Raw genomic sequence first — 25,401 nt, forward strand, 5'->3', positions numbered from 1 at the left:
CTGCCTGACAAAGCAGGACTATGCTGTCCTTCTTACTGAAAACAAATGGCTCCAGTTTTTTAGGTTTTATGCCAAGATTGAGCTCAGATGGCATCTTATCATAGGCTGTTCATCCCTGAGCATCAGGGGTTATAACGCAAGGACTGGCATGACCCTAGCCTCAGCATCTCCAACGTGCTGCTACAGCAAAAGAGGGATCAGTTCACTGCAGGGGTTTAATATAGGCCTTCTATTGCTAACCTCCACCCTGGCTGTTTTTCAAGGCCCTGTCCCCACATCTTGGTGCGTAAACCAATTTAAAAACACAATCTAAAGGGCAGCTAACCATGTGTGTTAACACTTCTCGGGATTCCTAGAATCGTAGAAGATGAGGGTTGGAAGGGACCTCAGGAGGTATCTAGTCCAACCCCTGCTCAAAGCAGGACCAACCCCAACTTAATTATCCCAGCCAGGGCTTTGTTAAGCCGGGCCTTAAAAACCTCTAAGGATGGAGATTCCACCACCTCCCTAGGTAACCCATTCCAGTGCTTCACCACCCTCCTAGTGAAAAACTTTTTCCTAATATCCAACCTAGACCTCCCCCCCTGCAACTTGAGACCGTTGCTCCTAGTTCTGTCATCTGCAACCACCAAGAACAGCCTAGCTCCATCCTCTCTGGAACCCCCTTTCAGGGAGTTAAAGGCTGCTATCAAATCCCCCCTCCTTCTTCTCTTCTGCAGACTGTGATTCTCCCTGTTGCCTGGTGCCTTCAGCTTACCCTCTGTCACCTTTGCTGTGTTTCAGTCTGTGCTCCCTTGTGGCAGGGACGTGTCTCTTTGTCTGTCTGTAAAGCGCTAGGCACACCTCTGGCACTGCGTGCGCGCATGTGTCTGTAAAGACCCATGGAGAGAGGGGGAGGATGGAAGTGGGCAGACCAGCATTTCTCTCAGGACAGGTCGTAGCAGGAGCATGACCAGACTTTACCGCCTTGCTGTGGAGTCCTAAGTAAATGTCTGTCTGTCTGTCTGCGACCTAGCATCAAAAGTTGTTGGGCTGACTTTGTTTGGACGGGTGGAATTGGACTCTGAAGTATCGACAGCAGTGTCATTTTGTTGGTAGGACAGAGGACTGCCGGATTCTGTTCCTAGCCTAGCCTCTAACACGCTGGGTGACCATGGGCAAATGACTTCACCTCTCTGTGCCTCCGTGTGGCCCAAATGGGAAACGGGGCTATTTGCACAGCTGGTTACACAGCTTACCTGGAGGCCTGATTCTGTCTTCAGTTACATCCAGGCAACCCCTTGCGGACTTCAGTGGGGTCACACGCGCGTCACCGAGGGTTACATTTGCCCCAGATGTTGATGAAGCCCTTTTGAGGGATCCTCACAAAAGGAGGAAAGTATCTGAAAATTGTTGGCTTTGTTTGGTTTTTTTTGGTTCCTTCAGATCCTGTTGAAAGAGTATAACTTCGATACCAGGCACAAACCCACCTTCACAGAAGAGGATATTCTCAACATCTTCCCTATAGTGAAGCATGTCAACCCCAAAGCTTCAGATGCTTTCCACTTCTTCCAGAGCGGGCAAGCAAAGGTCCAACAAGGTACTGCTAGAACATGCCACCTCCTTTTTCCCTTCATGCTGGTGCTTACGGAAGCCGCTTTGTGCACTGACCTTCTCTAACCGTAGTGCAGGCAGGCCGGCTACCCTGTGTCAAGCCTAGGGCCTTCACTGTGTTCTAGGAGGACACCCTCTAGATGTGAGAGGGTGAGACAGTCTCCAGGCCCAGTCAAAAAGCAGTCCCTCAGTTGAAACTACCAGCGAGGGACCAGCGATGGACAGTGGCGCTGTAGGAAGTGGAGTGAGACCTGCCTCTGATTCCACACAGACATTAAACAGCTGTTGGATCTCTTAAATCCAGCATGGGTTCACAAGACCCAGATCATGATTAGATGGTTGAATGAATGTCTAAAATTTCTCTCATCTCAGAGAGATTTTACCAAAAATAAGGAAAAGGCAGAATCACATAAGCTACTGTCTTAGATGTAGAGAACTCTATGTCCCATTGCTACTTCCATAAGTTATCCAGACCTCCCGCGTCCTGGTGCTCTCTTTACGGATGATGCTGGTTCTTCCTGTGGCGTTAGGATTTCCCATTGCTAATGGGTAACATAGTAGCCTAGGGATTCAGCAAAGGAAATTCCCATAGCGTTCCCCGGCCTTCTCTCTGCTACATAGTTACAGGAAAATGAAATCGAGGTCCCAGGTTAACACTTAATAAGAACTAATTTCCTATGGGCTTTTTAGGTTTCTTGAAGGAGGGCTGTGAACTCATCAACGAAGCCTTAAACTTGTTTAACAATGTGTACGGTGCTATGCACGTGGAAATCTGTGCCTGCCTTCGGCTGCTGGCTCGCCTCAACTATATCATGGGAGACTACTCAGAGGTATACTGAACCCCCACTGCCGCTTCCCTGAGAAATGGGCTGCTTGGGTATCGGGAACTGTTTTATCCCCCTCCCACCCTATTGTAGTCCTTTGGGCATTTAGATTAATGTCTCCAGTGAGAATGGCAGAATGAGAAATCTACTTGATCCAGGCTCACCTCTTGCCATTTAAATCTGTCTGTTTTCCTGTCTCTGGAATGGGTACATCACCTGTTTCCCTACCGCATAAAGGTGCTTTAAGGGTTCATTAGCTTCTTGGGAAAGCAGGATCTGAGCGTTACATTTTATTTAAGGAAACAAAATCACTGGATTTACCCTTTCTCCCTTCATGGCCCTTCATCTTAGCTAGCTAGCCCAAGGGCTTTTTCCCATGTGCCCAGCGCTCTCTCTAGCTCTCACCACTCTACAGGTGGGGATCCTGATGAGAAGCCCACTTGGACTCTTACCTTACCCACATTCCTAGCTGGAGGTCCTTGGTTCCTCCTGGTCTCCTATGAAGGCTGTTTTATCTGGTACCCAGAGCACGTGTCATCCTCCCCAGCAAGGACCTCCCTGCTGGCTTACTTGGGCTGGGAAGTGCTGGGATGAACCGCCTTTGGCCATAAGGAAATGTAGAGATAGGTGCTTGCTATCAGCGTGCACCCAGGAACAGAGAAAAACATATCCTCTGACTCCCCAGGGAAATTAAATCTGGGTCTACCAGGAGCCAAAACTAGCTGTGCACAGCTCACCCAGATTTCTCCTTGCGGCTGTTGGTCTCTGGAAGGCATTTGTGTTGCTGAAGTCCAAAAAAATCAATGGAAACTGTAGCTGGGCACCCTCCACTTCCTCTTTTCCTGAGAGAGAGACACCACCTTCTTCTGTTCGCGCCCAAGTGTCTCTCGAAATTTGTGCCTCATGATTTACTACTTGGCCCTGTTTGTCATTCTTTTGTAGGCCTTAAGTAATCAACAGAAAGCAGTGCTAATGAGTGAGAGGGTCCTGGGCATTGAGCACCCCAACACAATCCAAGAATATGTAAGTATAAGGAGAGAAAAAGGCAGGTAGCGTTTGCACCTGGTGTCTGTGTGACTTTAATTTTATGCCCACATTTGCAAAACAGCTGCAGCCTCCTTAGCTTTGTAAAATAGTCTCTTGATAAACCTGTTCTCCCCGTACTGCATGCTTTCTTGGGGGCATTTCTTTTCTTTAGGCGTCTTATTACTAGGCACAAGATGTGTGAAAAGTGAGTCTGTTAGCTCAGAGCGTCGTTGAATCGTCTGAGTTAAAAGTGAAATCCTGAAAAGCAGACCCTTAAACTGGCTTTATATGCAAAAAAAAAAAAATCCATTTATAGCAATAACGGGAAGAGAGAGATTTGAAATGGATTCTCCCAACTAACCAATCCGTGTCAATGTTGCCCTGGCATTCTGCAGAAGGGCGTATTCAAAGCGTCGCTCCAAAAATCTGATCTTTCAACTGCTCATGTTTAAATGGTCACCAGGTCTTATGATTTTGTAAATGAATAGCTCAACCATAAAATAATGCAGGAGTCTTGTGTTTTCTGACTTGTATTTGTCTTGCTGTGTATGAGACACTTTTGCTCTGGTTTGCCAGATGTTTTTATTTATTTTTTGTGCCTCCCACCTCCCTCTGGTTTTGTAAAATTCTGTGTAGCAGCTGGGATATTATATGTGCAGATCAACTTTGAAATATCTTCTGAAACTACTAGGAGATACTGACATGCATATAAACACAACCGTGTCTTACACAACACATCAGTGCTGTTTTAAGTTGACTAGTAGATTAGTAACTGTTTCTCCAGCTTATAGCCTGAATTATCTTCAGCCTTAAAGGCAGAACTTTTCTCATGCCCCAAGCAAAAGGGGTGGGAGGGAGACTGGTTTATGTGGACTGAGGATGTGATGCCAGTTTTAACACTTGAATGGTTCTTGTATTGTAGATGCATCTTGCTTTGTATTGCTTTGCAAACAGCCAACTCTCCACAGCATTAAACTTACTGTACCGCGCACGCTACCTCATGCTGTTGGTATTTGGAGAGGATCACCCAGAAATGGCACTCTTAGACGTAAGTGATCCTTTCGAGTGAACTCCTTCTCTAGGCTCCATGAAGCTTGTTCGTTTATTTTAATCCCGTGAATAGGCAATGCCACTCCGTCCCTCCCAATCTGCATTATTGCACATACCTTCCCATTCTGGGGGAAGGAACAAGTTTGCAGATGCATAGACAGTAGTTGTGTAGAGAGGAGGGGTGATCTTGTGGCTAAGGCAGGACTCAGGAGATCTGGGTTCAGTTTCCAGCTCTGCCATAGACTTCCTGTGTGACCCTGGGCAAGTCACTTAGCCTACCTGTACCTCGTTACATCAGGTGTCGGGCCCCACCTGTGGCCTGTCGAGTTCTGTCCCTGCCCAGCTGTGTACAAGCCTCTGTTCTTTCACGTCGTTGCTTCCCCACTGCCACTGTAAAATGGAGACAGGCCCCCAAACGTCTGTGTCTTTAGCTCTAAAGGCTTGGTCAGGAGTCACCTCTTGTTCTCTGACCTGTGTGTGGTGGTTGCCCTTAGAACAACATTGGCTTGGTGCTTCACGGAGTTATGGAATATGACCTGTCCCTGCGATTCCTGGAGAATGCTCTGGCAATCAACTCCAAGTATCACAGCTCCAAGTCCCTGAAGGTGGCACTGAGGTATGCTATTAGCCAAGATGACCAGGGATGGATGGTCGCCCTGTTCTGTTCATTCCCTTTGAAGCACCTGGCATTGGCCTCTGTCAGAAGACAGGATGCTGGGCTAGATGGACCATTGGTCTGACCCAGTATGGCCGTTCTTGTGTGCTTAGCACCGAGCATTGCATACGCCTCTCTGCAGCACCGCAGAATGTTTTCTCCCTGGATTGACCGTGCATTCATTAAATCTAGCTCTGCATATCTTCCTTTCCATTGCAGCCATCACTTGGTAGCCCGCGTGTACGAGAGTAAAGCCGAATTCCGATCCGCTCTACAGCATGAAAAGGAAGGCTACACGATCTACAAAAATCAGGTCAGTGGCATGCGTTTGCTTCACTTGCGCCCCGTGGCTTTGCGGTGTAAAGCACATGGTTCTGTGCTGACACTGTCATGCATCTTCTCACCTGGGGAGAACTCCTCCTAGCCTGTTAGGGGGTGATGGTCTTGCCACATTTGGAAAGCTAGACTTTGCCACAAGGTCTCCCATTTGACTTATAACCTCAGTGGCGCTGTCACTCGGCAATTCTTGTGGTGCCCAGTCACTGGACGTTCAGTCTGTGTGAAGCATCTGCAGGCTTCCTCGCTGCTGCAGACAACTAAAGATCGGATAAGAAAGCAGGGACAAGATCCAGAGCCCGTGACTTACTCTCGTTAATCGACCTTTCAAATCTAAGACACATGCCAGTCCTGTGGGGGTAGCCTCTCTTGATTGCAGAACTCACTGAGACGCTGCACACCTGCCAACATGTTCAGGCAAACCTGTCTGACAAACAAGCTAGGCGATTGATTCAGCTCTCTCTCACTGACAAAATGCACAGCCTGGTGGAGGAAACATCTATAAAACCTGAGAGCAAACATGCCCCTGCTTGATGCAAGCACACCGTTTTGATAAGAAGCTGCCTGCAGGCAGTGTCGCATGTTATACCAGGTCATCCGCACTAGTTCTGCAGTGAGACAAAATCCAGTCCCAGTGGGGTTTCAGTAGGTGAAACCAGTTAGATGCTACGATTCAGGCAGAGTTTGGGGTTTGTGATACAACTTTCTCTTCTTTTTTAATTTCTGACCAGCTTGGAGAACATCACGAAAAGACCAAAGAAAGCTCTGAGTACTTGAAATACCTGACTCAGCAAGCCGTGGCTCTTCAACGCACAATGAATGAGATCTACAAGAATGGATCCAACGCTAACTTTATGCCACTTAAGGTAACTTGCATGCATTAGGGGCCATCTGCATATTTGGCTTAAAGACAAAGACTTCTGTTTGCTGCAATAACAGTTGAATACAATGGGTGAACTTTGTGTCGACTGGTTTGGGAGATATTACCTGCGCTACTGGCATTCCCCATTTACACGCACGGGGTTTCTTTGGCAGGTAGGAGCTACCAAAACAGAAGTGACTCAGAGCAACCTGGTATTTAAAAACCCCGCCTGCTCAGCAGTGTTCTGCTCTGGATTCCTTACCCATGACATCCTACTTAAGACTTCCTTTGGCCCCCCCACCCAAGGGAAACCCAGGTGTCTTGGTCTATGGGCATGCAGAAATGGGCCAGAGAGAGAGAGCACCTGACACTGAGGGTGCCTTTTTCAAATGGACCCTTAGAAACCTTTCTTTGTAACACTAGGGCATGCCCCGATGGGACACAGATGCTCTTGGCTTTGAATTTTTCCGGAGGTTTCAGGGTCAGGTAGCTGCAAGAAAGGCCTGGGAACCTGGATGCTGCTGGGTTCTGCTCGCCCCTCAGTTTAGGAGGTTTGGTGATTGCCCTGCAGCGTGGTGAGCCCTAGCTGGAAAAATCAGTACGAAAGAATCAGCCGCTCGCTGGGTTATGAGGCTAGGCGCCTGCCGCACCTTATTTGTAATGCTGCCTCTGCCACTGCTTCCCTGTGACTGCAGGCGAGTCACTCCCCCTCCCTTTCCTCTGTAAAACGGGAATGCTGGCATTTGTTCTTTGGAAAGCGTTTTGAAAGCCGGGGAAAGCGCGCACCGTGTGAATAAACGCTTAGTGTAACTGCGTTGGCCGAGCTGGGCTGACGGGAGGCTGGAGGGCGTTACGTCGTGTCATGGCAGGGACCTGCCAGCCAGCGGCGCTGCAGGAATTCACGCCTGATGCGCCTGCCCGTATCTGCACCTTGGGGCAGTGGTGACATCCCGCTGCGCTGGGGAAAAGCAAACCTGGCGAGTGCTGTTTGGACCTGGCTGTGCAGAAGCTGCTTCGCTGCTGGCTTCCTGGCTTCCTCCCCCCCACTGCTTCTGTAAGGCGCCGAACCCCTGTGAACGGGAGGAATGCACGAGTAGCACCAGCCGCAGCTCTGCACATTCCAGCTCCCTGGGGGCTCCCCCTCCTCACCCCCTTTCCAGCTACAGAACCGGAGAGATTAACATGAAATCTCTTGAGCAAGATTATGTCCGCAGCTTGCATTAGGTGACGCGCTCAGGCCAAGATTAATCCTGCCCCCTGCTGTCACCTTCGGAGGGAAGGGCTCTCTCCTTATTACCTGACATCAAAAAGCCCAAATCAGTCAAACTTGGCTCATGTCATTTGTCCCAGAATTGATGTAGCTATTCAGTCCTCTTAGCCTTTGGCATGGGCCTGCTCTGTCTCCCATCTCTCCTGTCTACATAGGCCTCCAGCACAGCTGTATTAATCATGTTTATTACAGTGGTGCTTGAGGACCAACTAAAATGGGCCGCGTTGCGCTAGGTGCTGTACAAACGTACATAGGAATACCTGACTTATCCTTTAGCACCCCTAGGAGTGGTATTAGGCATAAGGTATAACAAGTGGTATAAGGCAGTATTAGCTAGTGTGAGTAAATGCTGAGGTCTCTCTGGAGGTCTCTGTGCTCTTTAGGGGGGCTTAAAAATGACTGGATTTTTTTTTTAAATCCTAGTTCACAGCTCCCAGTATGTCCAGCGTTCTGGAGCAGCTGAACATCATCAATGGAATTCTCTTCATTCCACTAAGGTAGAGTGATACACGTTTGCTGAATGCCTTTTATCTGGTCTTTTCCCCATACCAGGGCCCCACTGCGTGGCTATTTCAGATACAATCAGATTGCCCCTATAAACCCCTTTTCCCAAGGGATTATTAATCCGACACTTCCATTTGTATTGAGCTCAGACTCAGGATGGACTCTTTTTTGGTCAGTTGGGGGGAGCCACAAAGAATTGTGGGGCGGGTGCTGGGTTGGGTTTTCTTGTGGGTTTTTTACTGCATTTAGCAAAAGGCACCAAGTCAACACTAAGCGCGTCTCTTCTTTAAACGAATCACGGCTGAGTGTCGTGCAGTGGCCTCAAGGTATTGCTGAATGCCCACAGACGCTAGCCCTTCAAATCCCTGAGTCTGCCTCTTGGGGATGGCAGAGACAGCCACTGCTGACCAGCGGCCATAGTTCGGATGGGACACAGCCAGGAAGAGCAGTCCTTAGCAACGCTAAGATCTTGGGTGGAGGAAGGCTGCAAAGGCGTAAGCCGTGCTGCGTAGGCTTCTGATCTTGTGATGCTACCAGTGACCTCTGCCTGGGGGAACACAGTCCCGGTCTCTTTTGGGAAGGGACAGCTGGTGGGGACGGGAGAGCGGATGGCCGTTCAGTAGGTAGAGGACTGAAACAGAGAGGAAACTCTTCTAAATGAGCATTGGGCTGATTTAAGCCATGGCTACTAAATGACTTTCACGGCTGGTGGCTCGGCAAGCTAAGGAGGATCCTACACCTTGTGCTTCCTGGCCGAAGCGGGTCACCTGCAAGGCAATGAAGGTGGGTTTCTTTCCGGTCCAGTTCAAGGCAGAACTGGAGTGGGGGCCTTTTGAAGCAGGATCAGTGCTTGTCCTTAGTGCCAGGGTCAGGGCTGGGACAAACAAAGTGACGGTAGCGTCCTGGCTTTGATGAATAACTCAAGCTTCCCAGTGAGACGAGTGGTTTGGTAGAAGACCAGCAGAGAAGTGCGCAAGCAGTCACGGGAGCGGCAGTTAGGTGGGAGCGAAATGCTGGGCCGGTTGAGAGCTGGGAAGGGTTGAGTTGGGGCACTCTAGGAGCAGTCCAGGGGGGAAGTACACAGATCAGTGCAGAGAGGCACGGGAGACTTAAATCCCTTCCCAACCTTTCCACGTTCGCCTTTGTGCTCCGCTCGCTGCTCAGCGAGTGAAGAAACTCTCCCAGTCCCGGCGCTAGGAGAAAGAGCCGCTGGCAAATCCCGGAGGATGTACGACCCCCTCGCACAGAGGCGCTGGGGTGGAGCAGCCAGGGTGAGAACTGCACTCTGCTAAGCCAGGGCGTCCGCTAGTGCCTGTGCTTTCCGGGCAGCGTGACATCTAGAAACCCCCGTCCTGTAAACCATCTGTGGGGGACATCACAGCCTCGGGGTCAGGGAAAGAACGAGGAGCAGCCGGTACGAGGAAGAGAATACACATGCTCTCACCCCGCCCCCTGAAGATAAAAACCATGGGGGAGCAGCGATGGGACCTAGCTAAAGCATTCCCTCGCCAGCGTGGAGTGGAGTGGATCATCCTGCAGGTCAGCGGCATTTGGCAGGTCCCGTGCAGGTCCCTGCTTAGCCAGAGGGCCGCTGTTGTAATGAGATGCTGGAGGAGGGTGGACATCCCCGTGGATTTCCTACCTTACGCCCCCCGTCCCCTGGAATGCTCACCCTCCTGGTCTCACCTTCCTGAAGCCACTGTAATACCGGCCGCCCTTTCTGCTTCCCTCCCTAGCCAAAAAGACTTGGAGAACCTCAAAGCAGAGGTGCAGCGACGCCAGCAGCTCCAGGAGGCCATGAAGGGCAGCGAACAGCTGGAAGCAGAAGACAAAGACTGTGAGGAGAGCGCGGCTGAGCTGAGCACGCCTCCCGCCGAGGTCCTCCCGCCACAGAGCTCTGCTTAAAGTGTACTTCACTTTAAAAAAAAATTTAAACCCTCCCCTTTTTCTGAATCTGACCCAGGGTCTTGGACTCCCCTGGGGCAGCTTCTCCTTTTTTTTTTTTGACAATGTTATTGCACTGGTACAATTAATACACAATGCAAAGAACTAATTTGAGAAATCTAATCTGTCAGACTGCGCTCGTGTCTGCCACACGAAGGGGGAAGGCGGCCAGGATGCAGCAGCATACGGGACAACCTCCTAGGTGCGCGCAGCCAGTGGCTGTCACGTCGGTGTGTGTGTGTGTGTGTGCGCGCGCGCCTGTGTGTATCATCAGTCCATTTCTACTTTGTACATAGATATGAATTCCAAATGAATTGTGGGGCGGTGTGACATTTCTCAGGTCATTTTTATGTTGACTAAGGACACTTTTGCAAAAAAAAAACCAAACCATCCCATTGCTCAGTTCTATCTCGAAACCTGGATTCCAAGCCAACTCGTAGTGGTGTTTTACTTGCTCGCCTAAAGGGGACGGGGGGCCGCAGCCATATTTGTTTCTGTCTGAATGATTTCAACCTGTAAAGCGTGAAGGGAGATGTACTGCTTTTTTCTACGTTAGGATAGAGCCATTTGGGGCTGGTAGCCTTTTGTTGTTGTTGGCAGTTGAGAGCGGCTGTGGGATTTTCATAACGTTCATATTCTGATTTCAGGAGGTGTACATGGTCCTGTCGCTTGTGCCCTCTGCTTGAGGCTGAGTAACTTAGGAAACTGCATCCAAAGAGTAAGGGTTTAAAAGTCCCTATAATTAGTCCATTTACAATGGAAAATCCCAGTGCCTGTACTCGATCCGTGTTGGCATTAACGTGGAATGTATAAATTCACACCAGGGGAAACAGTGCCTCTCTGGGAATAGCTTGAGGAAGGGGAGGAATGCCTTCTTACAGAAGCTGCTTTAATACAAAAGTTGATCATCTTTTAATTTTAAGGTAATCAGCAAATTTATACAGCTTTGAATCATGGCTTTCCACAGCCTAAAATTACTAGGCAACTTTCGCTCTGGGTGGAAAAAATATTAAACCCCCCCTAGCGCTCACCCCGCTGGATGTCTGGCTCCTTTTTTTCTTTGGCATGCTGGAGTGAGCTTGCTCCCAGCAGAGCTTCCATTGCAGGCAATGGATGTTACGGAAATGGCAGATGCCACAAATGAATATTGATTTTTTTCCCCCCTGGCTTGTCCCTGTCCCCCCTTAAATAAATATAGCATGCTTCCTGCTGGTGCAGTCACAAGGCAAATAGGTTGTATCCCCTGCAGGCTATGGTATGCCGACAGAGTTGAATGTCCTTTTCCAAGTAAATGAAGACCTACAGTGAGATACGATTTGCTAGTCCAAACCCGTAGCACGCTGCCCAAGGAGTCCAGGCTCTGCGGCAGCCATCGGACTGTGCTAAGTTGCATTGCTTTTAATGACCGTCTGGGAAAACAAGTGCTATGGCTGTGCTCTGTACCCTTGGTGTCCTGTCCTGCGTTACTGGGTATTTGTAACTGTTGTTGGGGGGGAGGGGGAGGAGAGCTGCCTACATCGACCTACCTGGAGGAGGCACAAAGCAGGAGGCATCGTTGATCTAAAAGAACATGCTCCCTCTGGAAAAAAAACTGAAGAAATAACTGACTACACGGCCTCTTTCACACAAGGGTGTTGGTAAATGTCTTCCAGCGCTAGTCCAGTAATTAAATCTTTTAAATAAAATACGAATGTGCAAAGTACTTTACTAAGAACTGGATTTTTTTGGGTGTTGAATCAAAGCTGAGTGCAGGGGTTTGTTTAACAGACGAGGCTGCTTTGTTCTACTTCCCACGCCTGTAAAGGGAGTGAGAAGTGTACTGGACCCACTCCTAGGTGGGTTAAGACGCACTCAAGCTCTTCTGAAAACCCCAATGTTAATTAGCACACAAAGTTAAACACCCACTGAACTTCAATGGGATCAGTCTCTCCCCCTCAGTTAAGATTTTCAGGTGCGAACTCATTTTGCCAGTGGGTTTAATTCCCCATTAACTCCTTACATGTCTCTCTTCACTTGGGGCGGTTGGCACGTTTTCCCCCTGGCTGGGTGTTTCTAATGAAACTCAAAACAAACTAACGCCCTGCTGTGTGGATTTTGCACCCGCATCCTGGTAGGTAGGATTGGGAGAGATGAGACGTAGATACAGAAGATCAATCCCCAACAGCTCCTGCTTGGCTTGTTCGCTATCCAAATGTCCACAGAGGGCCAGGGACCAGGATTTTCTTTTCGAGCTACTCAATCTAGATGAACTGGCACCAAGTAACCCCCACCCCACCTTCCTCTGGTTAGTCCTCCCTGACTTCCACAAGGCAGTGGTGGGTGGTGCCCGTCTTTCTCAAAACACTACAGAAAAGGAATTCAAGCCCTGTGCCTTGCTGCTTGGTAGAACGCTGCTGGGGCCAGCTCCAGGAGTAGCTAATACTAGAACAGTTTAAAGGGGGAGGAGGAGGGGTCTTAAAACTGGTCAGTCTTTCCTAATAATCTTGTTGAGGCTGCAGTCGCTTGGTGGCTTTTCCTTCCCCCTCACTTTCAAAAAGTGACTCCTTCAGCTTTTTTTCCTGTTTAAAAGACTCCGTCTTTTAAAACACTTTTGAGCAGTTGTTTTGCAATCCGTTCTGTTTTCTCGCCCGGTCAGGGTTGAAGCACTGGTGTCTAGACTAGTCCAACTGCAGCCCAGAGCGAGCCTAAAAGCCAGCTTCCCACCCCTCTTTGCTCTGCTGGAAGAGGGGCCCAGACAAACACATTGCATCACTCGCTGGCTTTGCCTGGGGGGTTCCTTTTTTAAACTGTTACAATTCTTCAGCTCAAGCTACAGTCTAGTTAATACTTTGAATACATGCACGGGGCAAGTAGCAATGTTTTGCATTTCCTCGGGCCCACCATCAAATGTCTTTCAGCTAGGATTTGGAAAAGTGGGGGGCAAACAAAGTGTGTATTACATCAACTGAGCCTAGCCTTGCTTCAAAAACAGGCAAGAGCAACCAGCAGCGGCTTAGGTTAAGCGAGGAAGACACGAATGTGGGTTTGGAAAGATGCAATAAGTCGGGTTCTGCTGTGTAACACCTGATTCAATACCAAACCCCAAGTGGTTTTGACTGCGTTCAATCAGACAGACAGAAGAATCCATTCTCATTAGTCTAATTGCAGCAGCTGCTGTCACTGCTGCCTAGGGTGAAACAAAGATGCTCATTTTGGAGGGCTAGTGAGATGAGGAGGAGGAAATGGGCAAAAAAAATTCTAGAACTCCAAAGAGAAGAATAGGTTTAAGAGCAGAGAACCACCTACTTTTTTTTGCCCCCCACACAGCAGGGTAAAACAGCTGCAGCCATTGATCTATAAGATTAAACTACCAGGACCAAGTTCTGCCCCACCCAACAGTTTAGAAGTGGAATTGAAAAACTTCCTGCGTGTGAACCACACACTGATCTTGGTTACATGTGGTTTGTTCATTCTTGGGGGTAGGGGATGTGCAGGGACAGAACCACCTTTGCCCTCATTGGTGCATATGAAAGTAACTGTTCAAAACTGAAGAGTCTGGAGCAAAATGAACAGCTCATGCTGGGAGATTTTAAATGAAATCTGGGCCTCCCTCCTCTGGGAGCATCAGCAGATGAATTTATCTATGGCTTAAATTCTGGATGAGATCTTGCACTGAAGCAGCACCCCCCACTCTCTGCCCAGCGGTTGATGAGCTGCTGCTTTTCATGATTGATTTTTCCCTGCCCCCCACCTTGATTGAAATACAACCCTCTGTTATCTTGCTTCATACAGCCATCTGTGTACCACCCACTCACAAAGTTTGCCCCTGAATTTCCCCAGAGCTTTGCTAAAGCATTTTGCTTCCTACAGGTCTAGCAGGAAAAGCTACTTTTAAAAAACAGGATCTGGCCCCCCCCCCCCCATTTCCCCCTCTAATGCTTTTTCTCTCTCCACCCCCTGCGAGCTGGAACATGGCTGTTACAGAGTGGGAGCCAAGGCCCAGAGAACTCTGTTGCTGTCAGGCACAACTACCCTGAACAACACTGCAGCAAAGACAAGCCCTTTCTGACTTGCCCCAGGTGGGGAGTTTAGGCACAGCAAGGCACTGAAGGCAGGGGTCCAAAATCCCAACCTTACACCCTACCCAGGCACCATCCTTCCTCTCCACTTATGTCAACTGCTTCTGGTGGTGTTCATCATGTAAAGAATGAGTGACCTGGCCCTGCTAATGTTCCCCTCTATCCATTTGAAGCTCAGTTGTGATTAAACTGCTCAGACGCAACTCCAGACTCCTGTCACCCCATTGGGGCTCACAGCGCAGGCAGCAGTACATGCATTATTTGTAGGACCATGAACGATACTAACATCATCCATTTACTAGTCAGAGCAGCAAGAGGACGACAATGTCACTTTTCATGCAGACTGTTGGAACTATTTGGGGAGGGAGAAGAGGGGGAACAGAGAAAGCTGGCAAAAGCAGCAGCAGGAGGAAATTATTCCTGATAAGTACACAAAAGAGAGAGAGACCTATTTTTATCCTCACTGCTTCCTTTCCCAGAGGAATTTCCAGGATTTGAGTTAGTGTCAAATATTCTGCAATGATACATAATTAGCTGCAACTCTACCTTTTAATAGAGCAGAAATGCCCCTATTTTAACCTCTACGGTGTTGAGAGTAGAATCCAACCAACCTCCCCTGCAATTGAAATAAGGACAGGTTCCTCTGACTTCAACACTAAACCCCAAAGCAGAGAATTAATACTCAACACACTACACAGGAGCGAGAAGCCTGAAAACCTCACCTCCACTGGAATATTCAGGCAGGCTGATAGTTTACCCCTCCACTTTAACAGAAAATTGTCAAGTTTTTCTTCAATAAGGCATTCAAAGTAGAGCTAAGTTATCCATCAAGAAAGGGGGAGGTGGAAAGTCAAACATGTAGATTTCACATGTAAGTCATGGGGCAGGCTGTGAAAGGTCCTTGTCTCCCACCCCCCACGTGTAAGTGACATGTTTAAAATTACAAGAGGCTTTTTCTTGTTTGACCTGCTGCCTAGAATGGCTGGGAAGGCAGGAGCCCTCAGCAGAATTAAATTCTTTCACGTCCTCCTATGTGTCTAAGCCAGACACCTCTGTGCTGTCCCAGGCGCCAGGTACACCATTAGTACAGCCAGACAATAAGTGAAACATGAAAAAAAATCTGACTCATTCTGCTGAATTCTTTGTCAAAGCAGGCGAAGGATCCAGAAGTTGCAACATGCTGCACACATTGCTGGACAATTTGGAAAACCCCCTCCACACCATGCTGGCAAGTCATCTTGTTCTGCTACCAGGTTGTACTTGTTTATTCGGAGAATGAAACAATGGAAACAATACCTTTTAGCAGCGTCAAAAATCACTCGCGTTATCTACCATTACGACATTAGACAGCAAGGGCTGGAGACACTTTCCGCTGAACATAGAGCAGAGGGGACAGACATATAGGGCTGGAAGGGCCCTCAAGAGGTCATCTAGCCCATCCCCTTGCACTGAGGCAGGTATACCTAGACTATCCCTGACAGGTGTCTAACCTATTCTGACACCAGCACCACGGGATTCCAGTCTCCCTCGGTAACATGTTCCCATGCTTAACTGGCCTTCCAGTTAGCAAAATGAACCTAAAATTTCCTTTGCTGCCAACTACGCCCATTACTTCTTGTGCTACCTTCAGCGGACGTGGAGAACAATTGATCACCACCCTCTACCACCACCTTTCAGATCTGAAGGTGGCCTCCCCCCGCCCTCAGCTTTCTCTCCTCTAAACTAAACATGCCCAGCTCTTCCAACCTTGCCTCCTAAGTTTAGGAAAGGACTTGACAAAAAAATAAGTATGGACAAAGTAAATCCAGTCCTCCTCTCTGCCTCGCAAGAGGAGGCGGCGGCAGTGGTCATTGAAGCTGAATGGCAACTCATGTAGACCGTACCTCACAGAACGGGCACATAAACCACCCACAAACGGAGGGGATTAGAAAACACTTCCCCCATGGGCAAGTTACTCTCTAATCATCTGTAAGCAGCATTTCTTAAACTCTCCTCAAGCACCTGGTAGAGGCCGCGATCTAGAGAGAGGATTCTAGACAAAATACACAGCGTCACCAACCCCAAATATTCAAAAGTCGTGAGTCAGACCTGCAAAGGATCATGAGAATTGTAAAAAGAAGAAGTTTGGGTTCTTTCTTTCTTTGTCTTTCTGTTTATGGTGCAGTGGGGTCATATTTTCAAGCTTCTCTCAGCAACCACAAAGGCTAGAAATTTATAAAATCAAAGCTCAAATTTTCCTCACAGAATCTGATGCCTGGGGCTGTGCCTTCAAGAAAACACACCAAGTGCTAGAACTGGCCATACTGTAATGGCAATTGCTGAGTGTTTAAGAGCGATCATTCAGTGTAGTACAGTAGCCACTAAACATTGCATGAACGGACCTTTACAGTAGGTTGCCAGAGTCCAATTGTATCTTCCCACTCCCTCTCCTCAACTGAAGCTTTTCCTTTCATTATTGCATTTACTCTAAATTCTGCAGTTGCTATTAAGTTACAAACACTGTGACCTTCTATATGGCTTTAATTTCATTCTAGTACAAAAACAAAGCACATTTCTTTACATACACAAACATGGATGCGTCAGCTACAGCCACTGATAGGCCCTCTTCATGCAACTCAAAACAGATTTGAAACAAAAGCCAGGTAAGTAGCAACCTATACAGCAATACCCAAGTCCTTCAATTAAAGCACATGAAGAGTACCTGTGTGGAAACTGGAATTTTTATTTATTATTTTAATAAAGAAGCCTCATCTGACCCATTGTGTGTGTGCGCATGCATTATATATATATATATATATATATATATATATATATATATATATATATATATATATATATATATATATATATATATAGGCAACTCCTAGGCAAAGTCTTCACTGTGATAGAAAGTTGAGCTAGAGGAAAACCAGGAATAATCTTCACAGATTAACAGCTCCTACGATAAACTGATTTAGAAAAATACGTAAGTAGGAGGCTGGTCCTCATAACCGGCATCTATCAACTTTTTGAAACATTCTTTGTAATCGTGAGAAAGCAGCTACTCTTCAAAACAAAATCACTCTAAGGAAATTAGGATGAAGATTGATTATAAATTGCATACCGACTCACTCTGACAATGAAACATGAACAATGTAATGCTATGGAAGAGATCAAGCAGGCCACCGTATTTCAAAGGATAGATTTTCTTTTGATTTACACTAAATTCCTAGATTATGATCTTGCAGTCACCAGTTATTGACCATTTCCACTGCAGAGAACATACAGTTGACCAATGTATTCAATAAACTGTTACATGGCTACCTAGAATTCAGTGTAAGTTACAGTTGAACTGTGTAAACCACCACCTAGTCTTTGTCCAGTTAGGGACTAGAAAAATCCCCACTTACATGACTATGCTTTTCTTAAAAAAGCAATCCAAAATAAGCAACGCCAAGCTATCTTGATTGAGGTGCGATTTGGTACAGGAAAAAGCTTCCTTTCTAGCCACGTGGAACGATACATTTGTAGTTTATCCTCAACTTCAGAAGTGTTGAAAACAGTAGCAGCATGATGTTCTCAATGAAATAGCAATCAGAGCCTCTCTTCCCACTGTAGAAGGCTGGACTTTGGTATAAATAGCCGTTTCCTATGTAGCACGTATCAAGCCTGAAAAGATTCACATTGTTTCTCTTTCAATGAATCGGGTCTTACTCATTTACCATTTTGTGTATGTTAAACATCGCAGCGTCCTGCTCTGCAAGAAGCTCTCCGCACTGGGTCCTCTCTAACAAAGCTGTTTCTCAGTTTGAGCTTCCTAGCCCAGGATGAGTGGTGCATTAATTAAGCAGCTACTCTTGAAATTGGTATCTGTGGAAGGGAACTGTCCTCTTGACAAGACAAATCAAAGACAAAAATTCATCTCAGACAACAAGCAAGCACTGCTGAGAGATGCCACTGCAATATCTCTGTACTGTTGCTACAGAACTATCATGAAGGACATTTCAACAAACCTTAAGCCAAGCTGTGCTGATACCATCACAAAGGCTGAAGACTAATAAGGAAGTGCTCCATTAAAAACACTGTATGAACAGATGCTTGTTTAATACGAAAGGACAAAATTAGGAGGCAAAGAAACTAAAAATAATGGGAAATAAGATTCTAGACAGCTTCCCTTTCACTACGCAGTGTTGTTCTGACCATGTCAGTCCCAGGATATTAGAGAGACCAGGTAGGTGAGGTAGTATCTATCTTTCATTGGATCAACTTCTGTTGAGCTTGTCTCTCTCACCAACAGAAAAGTTGGTCTAGTTGAATACATTACCTCACCCACCTTGTCTCCCTTGAACTAGTCAGTCAATTTTCAGTTTGCATCACTTAGACCCAAGATTCTCATGTACATATTCAGTTAATGAACTTAGAACATACTAATCAACTTGAAATATTTACACACTTCTGGTTGGAATGGATTTAAAAAGTTAATTTTAAAAAAAGTGTGGAGTAAAATCTGAAGGGTGAACCTACAGCTTTTATCCAAAAAAGGTTTTAATTCTTGCATTCAAGGAAACAAAAACCACATCTAGTTTTATATGCATTTAATAGTTTACCAATTGGTACAATAAGATTTTTTTAATATGCAGAAAACATGAATAAATTTTGTTTTACACAGTCTGAGAGCAACAAATCTTACTGTAAAACACAGAGCAGTATTATATACATTCCTTTACTGATTTTTTTTTTTTTTTTTTAATTATTGTGTCAATATCTTCAGTTAACTCCTACAGCTTGGGAACTGTTTTCTCCAACTGCAACCTCTACATTGTTCTTATGAAAAAAATTGATGTTTGCCTTCATGTCAATGTCAGGATCAAATTCTAAACTTGAATATTTCACTAACTTATCTTCAGAATGAACTTGGGGAAGCCTGAAGGATAGGTAGGACAAGAAAGCAGCTACTTACATGACACAGTGGAAAGATAAAAAGGCCAGTTAAATCCAGTCGTGACTTGTAAATCCAGCTCACCCTCCTCCATCCCTCAAGTGTTTTTCCCTACCATTTTTACATGTAGTTTTTCTCCACTAATGGAGATGTTTCTTTGAAGTAACTAGTTTTCTTTGTAATACACTGGACTTTATGTACAGCTGGACAGAGAATGAGTCAATCTAAGTGCCTTTTTCCTTCATTCCATTCAGCAATTTTTTTTCTTCAAATTGTTAAAGGATTATCAAGCCACCACGGTCAACAAAAAATATATATTTTGTCTTTTAAATAGCTTTTGTCCCCACATAAAAGCTATTTAAGAGTGATATTACCAGGCAGTTCACAAAAACAGAAGGAGGCAAACAGAAGAAGCAGGGTACTGACAATGTAAGTAGACTGGGCTTGGTGAGTCTATAGCCAGAGCTTTCAAAACCACTACAGTGCTCCACAGCCCCTGGACAACTTGCTAGCAACTAGTTTTGTTTTGTTTTTTTTTCTTTTTAATTAGTGCCCTGGGCACATCATTGGTCACACCATACACAAAAGCAGGACGGCTTTTTAATCTTCTAAAGTGCAAGAGGCTATAAAACATCAACTTTCAGATTATGTCTAAACCACAATGAATTTTGCACTTTCAAGAATGCATCTAGGATTTCCTGGGCACAGAAAGTTAGAGTGGCACTGGAATGTCTGTCTGTTCTCATTCGTTTGAACAAAGAATCCATATTTGTCTATTTGGGAATGTAGGACTACGGGTTTGATTTTAAATAACGCCAATTTTAGTAAGGAAAGTGACAAAGCAGTGAATCTCTAAACACTCCACTAAATTCCTTTTACAATCCAAACCAGTAACCTCATCATTGTACTTATCACAGGAAAGGCACAGGATTAGACAGCTGACAGAAAACATTGAAAACCATGAAAAAGATCAACAGTGTAATATCAAGAGTCTACACTGCCGGAAACCCTTATAAATCCAACTCCTGTGTTGTAGCTTTCACTTTTTTTGTCTAAAAACAGGGCTTTAACTTTTGATCCATTTTAGGACCATCCCTGAGATTATTCACTGCTTATTAAAGGAGACAATTGCAAATTGAGTTCTTGTAAGTTTAAGTACTCAGCAGGATGTTTCACTTTCTCAAGTAAATAAAATGCTGCTTACAAAACTTTAGTTCCTCTTTGTCCCTGTAAATCATTGCATGCTACAGGGAAAGAATTGCAGTGCACAACTTCCACATAATAGGTACCTTTAATCAATGTTTATGAATTATGTACATGTGTGTGGTTTATTTTACCCTTAAATAACTGAAGTTGCTAGATCCTATCAGGAATTAAAATGCAGTACTACTGTACAGTTGCAGATGTATAAAGGAATTTTAAAATGCACCACCTCAAAACAGGACAAATAAATAGCAGCAAGTTATTCCAGTCGAAACAGCTTAAGCAAAAATAACTTCAAATTTGTGTATTTTTTACTGTAGAAAACATTATCCTGTATGATATAAACCACTAGATTTAAGGAATTAGCCTCCATCTTCATCTGCCTTCCAAACACTCATTAACACACATTAACACTCAAGTTTCCTCCCCTCCGCCAGAGGCATGTTTATGCAAGGAACCAATATCAGAATCCAACTCCTGGTGGTTTTATGGACCCTGTGTGTGACTGTAGGGAATTATCTAACCACTCACCATTTTTCTTAGTTTATGTATATCCTCCAATCCAATGCTTTCCACTGAATCATTCTTTAAAAAGGGACAGGTTTTAAAAGCCATGTAAACAAAATGAATAAAACAATGCACAGAATAAATTCACCTATTAAAATGTCAGACTGGTACTTCATTAGATTGCAAATTTTAAACTGGATTTTTAAAAAGACTTGGTTAGATAAGTAATGGAATTCTTAATTATCTACAATGGAATTTGTCACAAAAATGCTGATTAAAATATTAATTGGATATTTTCATTCATTTCAGATCAAAATATGTAATTTTAGGGATTTGCAAATTAAAATTTCTACCTGAAATGGATATACTAATCAAGTCAAACTAAGATTTTGTTTGGTTTTTAACGTTTACTTGATAGTATCATTCCCACATTTGGGCAGCTCATTAGAAGGCTATAAATGTGAAAATTATTTGTAGACGCTTGTATCAAAATCTGTAATGGAGTCCACCACTCTACAATCAGATCCATTTCAGTGCTTTATTTAAAGAATTTGAATACTGTACCCTAATTTCTCAAAACAGACCACAGTAAATTTTGATGCAAGCTATGTTAAATCTTGTTGTGTGTTATATTACCTCACAGTTTCAGAAGGGCTTGGGGTAATACACAGGGATTCTTCAGTCCTCCTCCCCCCACTTATAATATGGGGGGGAGGATATGTACTTTGATATTGTGTACTGGGCATTGCACTTTCCTAATAAGCCATGTCAAAACCAAACAGTAAGTTGGTACCACAATGTATTCACTGGGGAGATTAAGCTCTAGATGAAAATTAGATCATTAAGTTCTACTAAGAAGGAGGACTCTTCTTGAAAGTATGTCTAGCATGAAAAACATTAAGCTTAAAGTTTTACAGTATAGCTTAACCACTGAATGACCAAATAAAATATATCAGATCAGCTGCTACTAAGATGTGTTCTCTTATTTCAGATTTAGAAGTTAATTTGTTTATATAAATACACCACCCTTTGCGAGACTGGAGGCCAAAACAAATGTGTTCTATTGAGTTGGCGAATGTGTCATGACATATATTCCCAAGTTTAATTAATTCCCATTAATTACATATAAGGTTCAGAAGATTCTGAATTGCAACCTTATTATCTAGTATCTTTAGAGAAGATTTATTAAGCACACTTAAGTGATGTTATATGATACACATTTCTGAAAGAGCCCTACAAAACTTCTCTCAAATGAGGTCACCAAGTCAGGCACCAACAGACAGTAGAAAGAAAAACAGGTATAATTATCCAACACAGAACGACACTGTCAGCTATTCAGTTAAGTGCCCTATTTCAGTTATCCAACTTCTGCCTTCTTAGGTCTGATGTGACCAATGCCAGCCCATGTTCTTAAACCTATGGTACTTCTAGACAACGTATGTAAATTTACAGTATACAATTTGGATTCACCATGCATGAATACTTTGTGTGTAACATTTAATAAGCTCAATCTACATCCAGAATAATTTACATGAAAGGACAATATTTATTTAAACAGAGCTCAATGGATAACCATGGTATCTGAGTGCATCCAAAGGAAAAGGGGGTCGGTCAAATGTGACTTCAATCAACGGCATTCCCACACTTTTACTGTTTGATCTACACTGCCAGTAACCACATATGGTGCTGTCTTGTGGAAATCTGTGAGAAAGAGAAACTCAATAAATGAATGCAGCAATTTATAGCGTTTCCCTCCCGTCAAAAATACCTCCCCCTCCCCAAAAAGGCATAATAATGCTATAAAGGTCAAGGAGAGAGAGAGCTCTTTGGGGTACAGGACATCTTTTGTTATGCTAGGCACTGTACAAACCCAACAGAATCAGGGTTCATCACTGGGGCTCCTGACCACTACTGCAACACAAAACCATAATAAGCCTAAGCAGTGTTCCCTAGAGTGATGATGGTAGTCAGAATTATCACTGCAAGTGTTAAACTGTTACCGGAAACACGAAGTTAGAGGGTCTTGCAACAGAATTTCAACCAAAAAGCATACTCTACATATTCTAAAAAAGGTGCAAATCTTCTGGAGTTCTGCTACAGGGAACTATGTTCTGAATCTATGAGCACTCCCCACCCAGTGGCTGTTGAGATGAGAGAACACCAGCATTGTTCTCTCAATTCCCTCAAGGAAAAAAACTCTCCCCTTTCATATTGAAAGGTATGGCTCTTATTAACATTTAGATAAATTCTGTGGCGCAGGAAAAATGTCTTACTCTATTTTTTTTAGGAAGTTGTGTAAATGTATGGTTATATGAAGATTGTAGCATAATAAAGTGTACTAAGTAGTCACATTGCTATCAAATGGAAGTACGCTCTGCTCTCATGCCCTTTGGCTACAAATTGAAAACACAGTTAAGTAACTTCATACTGATCAAAATGTTTGAGTTCAGACATCAGCACATACGTTTTTATTCCTGGAGTAGACAGTTTTAGTACTGACCAGGAATGGATGTGTGTGTGTTTCACAGGCTTAAAAAAGGGAGGACTGCTTTTCATGGGAATCAGAGAAGAGGCATTATAAACCCTCTAATCAACTTCTGGTAAGGTCAACTGATGGACAAAAAAGTGTATTGGGAGGACTAGCTGAAGACTTCATCACTGAACAATTAAGAAACAGTAGTAAATCTTTAAAAAGTGGGTGCTGTAGATTTCAAATTCATCTAACATTTACAACTTGAATGTATCTAACCCTCACCTTTTCTTTACTTCCCTATTGACTTACTCCTGAATTAGCAGTAAAACCCCTGGGCATACAGAAAGCCTGACCTCAAGTGTTTATCACAATTAACACAAATATTTAATGGCCTAAGTTTCAGGCCCATCACTACCTTGACAGAGGGGGTTTAGAAAAAGAAACAAAAAAATTCCAAAGACTACAGAAAAAACACACCAGAACTAGAGATAAGAGACTATGATAAATCCAGCCACTATTGTGTTCTTGTCTGGATAGTATTTTAACTTTTTTTGGGAAAAAGATCCAAGAGCTAATGCTAATTAGCAGGAAACAAGAGCACATATGCACACAAAGTAAAGTATTTAAAAGAACAGCTATTTTTAATACACTGTACACACAATTGCCACCCCCACACCACTGGTAAAACGTTTCAGACTGATGACATTGCAAGTTAAAGTTTTTCATGTGTAGGACAGACAGCACAGGTGGCTGAAGTAATTCCCCACAGTACTTCACTAACCTGCTTCAACCCTGATTTGAAGGGAACAGAAGTGGCATGGAGACTCACTATAATATGTACACCACTCTCTGGCTTGTTTGCTGAAACTCAATCAGTGAGAGGGGTGGTTTCTGATGGGATCATTATCCACTAAAAACTGGTATGATACTACATAAGTGAATGGTCATCAAATGGAACTTGTTGTCAACCATCAGCCTAAGAGCCATCTGAACCAGTGAAAGACTGAGCATACATACGGGTTTGTTTTAAATATAACTAACTAATCCTACAAAAATCTGGAATAGGACACATCTTTTCTACCAGATTTTCTCCCTGTAATACCATATCGCTGAGGTACCTTAAAATTAAATAGGCTTTTGGAATAAATGTGCATCACTGATGGGAGCACAGCTTTGTGAACAGTGCATGAACTGCAACTACAGAAGCAGCTCAGGTGTGTGCCAAAAGGCCTTCCATGTAAAGCACACTTTATTACTGTTATTCCTTTGAGTACTGTATTTAAGTCTTCAGGGTGGATAGTTCTGTGCCTAGAATGCAAAGAGTGAAAGTGCAGAAAGTTGGTAGCTTTGGTTCTGTGTTCCGCAGTAAGCAGAGAACAATACATACCCAAAGAGGTAACAAAGTGTTCGTGCGCATTAAGAGTTTTCATACATCGTTTGTTCTTGTAGTCCCAGACACGTAGGGTCTTGTCATCAGCACAGCTCAAAATAAATTTCCCTCCAGAATGGAACAGAACGCCACGTACCCAGTTATCATGGCCCACCTTATGAACAAGCAGACATAAGAAAGTTCTTACATTTTCTCTAGACCTGCTTTAAAGTATTTCAACTGTGAAGATGTCAATATGGAATAACGCTATTTCTTCCTTCCAGAATGCTAGTCTATTTTCTTAAAACCCATCCAACATTTCTTGTCCGTCCCAGGAAACAACAAAACAGCAGCATTAGTATGTTCAGTGTCAGATATTTTTACCAATTTTCATCCCAGCCTTGATAACACGTGTTTGCATCAGCAGCCTAAACACAGCAAATCACTTGATTTCACTTTTGAATTTGCTGGACCACAAGAGACGTTTATGTAGGGCAGAATTTAGACAAAACGTTAAGCGTACAGTTTCATGAAGTGAACCAATATTCCCGATGTCACATAACCATACAATAGTACTCCAGAATCTATGCTTCTTCCACCAACAATATTGTATTTTACTTCTTAATGATCCTAACAAAATCCAAATACCGATGCTATTATGTTGTGTATTTTGTTTTAATAATTTATTTAATTGAATCTAGCATCACAGAAGCTTTTAAAAGGAGAGGTGGCTTATAAGTTCCAAATTCACATTTAAGATCATTTCATTCTGTTACCGACTAAAGTAATATTATGTCTGCAGTACAGAA

General features: G+C 44.4%; 2 protein-coding genes across 5 annotated transcripts in view; one reads left to right on the plus strand and one right to left on the minus strand.

Annotated features, from left to right (window-relative positions):
* Positions 1–11,275, plus strand: part of CLUH (clustered mitochondria homolog) — a 51,610-nt gene extending 40,335 nt beyond the window's left edge. For all 3 annotated transcript variants that reach the window (XM_067538014.1, XM_067538013.1, XM_067538015.1), the window contains 9 exons: positions 1,426–1,579; positions 2,284–2,423; positions 3,360–3,440; positions 4,366–4,491; positions 4,988–5,109; positions 5,368–5,461; positions 6,216–6,350; positions 8,040–8,113; positions 9,857–11,275. In XM_067538014.1, coding sequence (XP_067394115.1) covers positions 1,426–1,579; positions 2,284–2,423; positions 3,360–3,440; positions 4,366–4,491; positions 4,988–5,109; positions 5,368–5,461; positions 6,216–6,350; positions 8,040–8,113; positions 9,857–10,025 — 1,095 coding nt within the window. In that variant the 3' untranslated portion in view covers positions 10,026–11,275. The remainder of the gene's footprint in view (positions 1–1,425; positions 1,580–2,283; positions 2,424–3,359; positions 3,441–4,365; positions 4,492–4,987; positions 5,110–5,367; positions 5,462–6,215; positions 6,351–8,039; positions 8,114–9,856) is intronic.
* Positions 11,276–18,681: 7,406 nt separating this feature from the next.
* Positions 18,682–25,401, minus strand: part of PAFAH1B1 (platelet activating factor acetylhydrolase 1b regulatory subunit 1) — a 55,058-nt gene continuing 48,338 nt past the window's right edge. For both annotated transcript variants that reach the window (XM_067538016.1, XM_067538017.1), the window contains 2 exons: positions 24,611–24,767; positions 18,682–22,451 (listed from right to left, as the gene is read on the minus strand). In XM_067538016.1, the coding sequence (XP_067394117.1) occupies positions 22,378–22,451; positions 24,611–24,767 (231 nt within the window). In that variant the 3' untranslated portion in view covers positions 18,682–22,377. The remainder of the gene's footprint in view (positions 22,452–24,610; positions 24,768–25,401) is intronic.

The sequence above is a fragment of the Emydura macquarii genome, unplaced genomic scaffold (assembly GCF_026122565.2).
Source record: "Emydura macquarii macquarii isolate MOO-44397 ecotype Brisbane River unplaced genomic scaffold, CSIRO-AGI_Emac_v2 contig_450, whole genome shotgun sequence".
NCBI classification, from domain to species: domain Eukaryota; kingdom Metazoa; phylum Chordata; order Testudines; family Chelidae; genus Emydura; species Emydura macquarii.